Source organism: Talpa europaea (genome assembly GCF_964194135.1).
Source record: "Talpa europaea genome assembly, chromosome: 2".
In the NCBI taxonomy this organism is placed as follows: Eukaryota; Metazoa; Chordata; class Mammalia; order Eulipotyphla; family Talpidae; genus Talpa; species Talpa europaea.
Window position 1 is genome coordinate 140,251,383 of NC_140068.1, and position 6,182 is coordinate 140,257,564.

The 6,182-nt window shown below is 46.9% G+C and overlaps 1 protein-coding gene across 1 annotated transcript; it reads left to right on the forward strand.

Annotated features, from left to right (window-relative positions):
* Positions 1–4,334: 4,334 nt before the first annotated feature.
* On the forward strand, positions 4,335–5,497 carry LOC311167145 (olfactory receptor 1f45-like; the record flags this gene model as incomplete). Its single annotated transcript, XM_084227977.1, has 1 exon — positions 4,335–5,497. The coding sequence occupies one exon, from the start codon at positions 4,335–4,337 to the stop codon at positions 5,277–5,279; it is 945 nt and encodes a 314-aa protein (XP_084084103.1). The 3' UTR covers positions 5,280–5,497.
* Positions 5,498–6,182: the final 685 nt, after the last annotated feature.

Here is a 6,182-nt window from a genome sequence, read left to right on the forward strand (position 1 = left end):
CCAAACAGGATTGGCCCAAACCAGGGCCTCTGAGGCCAGAAAGCCTGCCACAACTCTAAAGCACCTTCAGGGGAGGTGGGGGGGGGGGGCATAGAAAAGGGTCAGAAACAGCCAGACAAGTCTGGGAGGAAAAGAGCAAAATCAAAATCAAGATAAAATCTGCCATTGTTACCCTCCCCACCAGTCTCTCACCCACATCAGTTTCAACCAGTCCAGGACCAAGAAGCAAGTGCAACTTCTTCACATATCTCTCTGCTCCATGTGCCTCCTCCAGGTCTCCTTCTGGCTTCCATCCTGCTTCCTTCCTTCTCCAGTCTCCTCCCCAGCTTCGTCTCCTCCCTGCTCAGCTCCACCCTCCCTTGGGTGGGTCAGGGAACATGGCACGCCCCCTTTTCTTGAGGACCACCCTGTTACAATTTCACATTATGTAATGAAAACCTATTCTTGAATCGTTTGCAACACCCAGAACACTTCTAATCTCCTGGCTTCATTTCATATAGATACACTAATTTTCACATTTCCAGTTTACTGACAGTGTGATTAAATTTTTGATATTTCCTTCAAGAATTTTTGCTTTGAAAAAGTGTTGCATTGAAATATCACTTATATTGATGATTAAACTTCTCAGGCTCCTTTAGTTTAGCACTTCCACATTCCCACCTCTGCAGTGTCTGGAATCTCTCCCAAACATAGGGAGAGGTGGGCAGGCACATGGAGGGCAGGCAGATCCTGTGACTGGACCTCTTCTGTGAGCCGTGCATACAATCTTCAGTGGGACCATTTAAACACTGAATCTTCTGACTCTCCTTTGTCATCCTTACCCTTGCAGATCCTTCCTTAATTATCCAGTGGTAGTGACTACTTCCTACACAGATGTGTGTGTGTGTTTTAGGGTGGGGAGGGGGGTTCTGCTTCTGCACAAACTCTTGGGGAACAGCAGTGCCATCTTTCACTGGAAGTACCTGCAATTATGAGCTACAGTGTGGAGGTGAGGTTCTGCTTTGCAGTAAATACTCCAGCATTTTTACTCTGAAATGGCACAAAGAGGCATGCTGGAGGTGGTGCGCCCCAAACGGGGACAACTGGCATGTTCCACGAGTCTTCCATACTCCATCTGGTCCATCTTTCAGGTGTCAACCCCACCTATCTACCCTATCAGGTTAGTATGGGTCACCAGATGTTCAAAACTTGAGTTCACCATATAAGGTGACACAGGAAAAGAACTGCTTGCTTTGAGAGTATTGAGAAAAACCTATCTGGCCCTTCTGGGGAGACCTACACCACACATCTGTTGCAGCGGGATGGAGTCTGGGGCCAGGAGTGGTACTTGATGACATCCCATGGTCAGAGACATGTGTCCAAGTTGTGACGTGACATTTATGCTTGGAGGTAGCTGGAGAGTTGGTTCGCTAATCACACAGTTCTACAGAATGCTGTGAGCCTTATAGCTGCTATGTGACTTCTGAGCCTGGTCTCCTGTTTCCAAAAGGTAGCCATTATCATTTTCAAGAATTCTTTTTCTGCTTAACTCAGGAAGACTTCATTTTTTGTTTTAAAGATTTATTTATTTATGCATACAAGAACTGGGGTACAGGCCAGAGATGCCGGGGGTGAGAAGATTCACCAGAGACAGAGTGGGGAACAGAACAGGCAGACTGACTGAAATACACTGCTGAGGGGAGCAGCGGGTGAGACAGGAGAGGTCTGCTGCGCCATGTGGGTTGCTCTCTGGCCAGCCAGGGATTGAACTCGTGCTGCAGAGGCTGCGGATTGCTTCATAGTGCATTGCTTAACCCCTTGCACCACAGGGACACCCTTGTTTTTTAAAAAAGACATTTATTTATGCATACAAGAGCTGGGGTACAAGCAAGTGGTATGGGGGGCAGGATGAGAGGATTCACCAGAGAGAGAGTGGGAAGTAGAAACAGGCAGATCTACTGAAATACACTGCTGAGGGGAGCAGCAGGTGAGACAGGAGAGGTCTGCAGTGCCATGTGGGTCAGCTCCCTGGCAGGGGATCTAACCCCTGCTGCAGTGGCTGCCGATAGCTTCATGGTGCTGACTCTTAACCCCTTATGCCAGCAAGGAGGCCCCTAGGAAGACTTGTTTTTGTTATTTGTAACTAAGAACTGTGAGTGAGGCCATAACGTAGGCCAGGCATTGTCCTAAAAGGGCAGTCATCATTGTTTTCTCCTGTCTTTACTACTCTGTGTGGTTGCGTTTTTTCCCATCTCTATAGACTTTTGCTTCTCCATCCATGGGTGGTCAGAGGAGAGTTGAATGCTTTTGGATTTACATATTCTGGCAAAATTTTACTGAGCATGACCCACCGACCCTCAATTGCAGGTCCAGGTTCCCTAATCCAATCTTGAAGCCTCACTGGGCAGAAAGTGTTAGAGTATAAACTGGGGGGATGGAGCATACACTTCTGTGACCATTGATTAGGGGATCATTCTCAGAGAATGATCCTATTTTCCTGCCTAATGATCAATATTCCTACCTATTATTTCCTACCTGGCAAGCCAGGTATACAACCAGAAAGAAGTCTGGGCCTCCCTGGTGGTGCAAGGGGTTAAGATGTGGACTACGAGGCTGTCCGCAGCCACTGCAGCACAAGTTCCAGTTCAACCCCTGGCCAAGGAGCTACCCACATGGTGCAGCAGACCTCTCTTGGCTCACCTGCTTCTCCCCTCAGCAGTGTATTTCAGTCAGTCTGCCTGTTCTGTTTCCCACTCTGTCTCTGGTGAATCCTCTCACCTCCCACACCCCTGGCCTGTACCCAGTTCTTGTATGCATAAATAAATAAATCATAAAAAAAAGAACTCTACCATGGCAGGGAATCATAGCCTGCTATGCTCTCTCTGATATGGTTATCTCCTGCCCCAGACAAACTAGTTACCCTTTACACCAAAGGCTATAAAGAATGAAGGACCACTCTGATGTTAAGCTCCACCTTCACTGTCTGCAAAAGAATCACTAACTCTACATAATAAAGGACCAGATGGGAGGGAACAAAGGGAATCCACTTAGATAATGCTAATTACCCCTGTCAGTTCCTGAGCAAAGAAAATTTTAAAAAAGTCTTTTAATTACTGTAATGTCATAAACATAAACCCATATCAGCAAGGTGATGCAATTCGAAGTCTCGGGGAATTTTCTGTGGGATTTGTCTCCACCCAGACTCTGTCCCCAAGCTCTGACCCAGGAGTCAGAGAATATACTTTGTCATCATTGTTGGGTCCACAGGGACCAGGAAATTGGTGGGATGATTACTTTCTGCTTGTCTGTAATGAGGCTCACAGGGAATCTGGTCTCAACGGCCATGGAAGCTACAGTAAATACCTGCCTCTGACTCCCCCAAACATCCCTCCTGCACAGAGCGCTAAGGTCGTGCACTTCGCTCTCCATGAGCTCAGCACCTGCCTCCATTTTCAAGGTTTTCCAAACCTTGTAAAAAATAAGAGCATTGCCCAGTTCCTCCAAAGTGAAGGCTTGATAGTCGCAGCACCAGCTCCTCCAGGTGAGATGACAAAAGTGGAGCTGTCAGTACTTCTTTACTGATGAGTGGAGATCCTTGAGGAACCCCCTTGGTTAAATCTTCCTTGTCTTCAGGTGTAGCCTGAAGACAAGTTATTTTAATTATTTTATTTGGTTAGAACCAAATAAAATATAGTAAGTGTCCTGGATCCATCAGCTGGAGGTTGAGAGAAACTCAGTAGCAATCAGCTGTTTTTATTGTCTATGTGCTACTACAAAGTGGGCTAAATGTGAATATTACAGGAGAAGTACACAGTGGAAAAAGAAGGACTTTCTATGTACCTTATGTTTCTGTTATTTGATAAAATTTTAAAATTGAGTTTAGTGAGGGCTTCCCTGGTGATGCAAGGGGTTAAGTCTCAGCACTGTGAAGCTATCAGCAGCCTCTGCAACACAAGTTCGATCCCCAGCAAGAGAGCTACCCACATGGTGCAGCAGACCTCTCCTGTCTTGCCCGCTGCTCCCCTCAGCAGTGTGTTTCAGTCAGTCTGCCTGTTCTGCTCCCCACTCTGTCCCTAGTGAATCCTCTCAACCCCACACCTCTGGCCTGCACCCCAGCTCATGTATGCATAAATAAGTAAAATAAATCTTAAAATAAAATTGAATCTAGTGATATCAGCATTGTCTGGGGCTGGGAATTGGAAGTTGAGGGTGTGGGGAATAGGAGCAGGTACTGATTTAACAACTGCGACACAGGATTTGTTAATACCGCTGTGACTGGAGCTTGGGTTATTGAGGTCAAACCCTTAGCTTTTGGTTTCTGAAGTTTGTGTCTTTTCTGCCCCTGGGCCAGACCCATGGGAGGGGGAAACCAGTCCAGTGTCTCCGAGTTCCTCCTCCAGGGGCTCTCCAGGCTGCCCCAACAGCAGCAGTTCCTCTTCATGCTCCTGTTCCTCAGCATGTACCTAGCTACTGTCCTGGGGAACCTGCTCATCCTCCTGGCCATTGGTGTGGACTCCCGCCTGCACACCCCCATGTACTTCTTCCTCAGCAACCTGTCCTTCGTGGACATTTGTTTCTCTTCCACCTCTGTCCCGAAAATGCTGGTCAACCATATACTAGAGAGTCAGGCCATCTCCTTCTCTGGCTGCCTTACACAGTTGTATTTTCTCATCGTCCTTGCTGACATGGACAATTTCCTCCTGGCTGTCATGGCCTATGACCGCTTTGTGGCCATATGCCACCCCTTACACTACTCCACAAAGATGACCCACCAGCTCTGCGCCGTGATGGTGGCCATGTCCTGGGTCATCGCCATCCTCAATGCCCTGTTGCACACCCTGCTGCTGACTCCACTCTCCTTCTGTGAGGACAACGCCATCCCCCACTTCTTCTGTGATGTCACCCTCCTGCTGAAACTCTCCTGCTCTGACACCCACCTCAACCAGATGATGATCCTTATCGAAGCAGGAATAATAATGATCGTTCCATTTATTTGCATCTTGGTGTCATATATTCTTATCACTGGCGCTGTCCTGAGAGTCCCGTCCACAAAGGGAAAATGGAAGGCCTTCTCCACCTGCGGCTCCCACTTGGCTGTTGTTTGCCTCTTCTATGGCACCATCATATTCCTGTATTTCAACCCTTCATCCTCGCACTCAGCTGAGACAGATATAGCAGCTGCTATGATGTACACCGTGGTGACCCCCATGCTGAACCCCTTCATCTACAGCCTTAGAAACAAGGACATAAAAGGGGGGCTTGGCAAACTGGTTACTATGAAATTTATTTTCACTCAGTAATAAACATGGGCTAGGAAAGTCATCAAAGTTACCAATTGCTAAGAGAAACTTGTTTGTTTTTCCTAGTGTGTGGACCTTAGTGTTTGTCTTTTGTTTTTTTTGTTTTTTTTTTTTTTTAAATAGAGGCATGTTTAATTTATTTGTTTGTTTTGTTTATACAAGCACTGGGTACAGTCAGAAGCACGGGAGGGTGAGAGAATTCACCAGAGCCAGAGCGGGGAGCAGAGCAGGCAGAAGGACCGAAGTACACTGCTGAGGGGAGCAGCGGGCGGCAGGAGAGGTCTGCGCACCACGTGGGACCCTCCTCTGGTGGCAGGGGAGCAGCTGGGGATCGAACCGCGCCGCAGGGGCCGCGGGCAGCTTCGCAACCCAGCGCTCAACCGCTGCGCCACCGGGGAGGCCCAGTGTTTGTCTTTTGTAAGAGAAACATCTATGGTCTGTTTTGGGAGAACAATACCCTTGACACACACTCCTCAGATTATAGATGGAATGAGAGGTCCTTTCGCCACATCACTTGATTATTCCTACTAATCCCATCACAGAGTGTAACAAATATTGACACCCTAGAATCCTCATTCTGAATGCCCTTTCTTTTCTTTAATTGTCCTATGATATTATCTAGACCTTCCAGTGTGGTGTTGAAAAGGAGTGTGAGAAGGGAAAGGCTTGTTATTTATTCCTGATCTTAGGGGGAAAGCACCTGTTTTTCACAATGTATGTGGTCTTAGCTATACATTCTCTATCAAGTTGAGAAACTTTTCACCTATTCCTTGTTTACTGAGTTTTTTTTTTTTTACTGTGAATGAATATTGGATTTTCTCACTGCTTGTTCAGTATCTGGAGTGATCATGTGATTTTTCTTCTTTGTCTGTTGATGTGATAAATTGTATTAATTGACCTTCA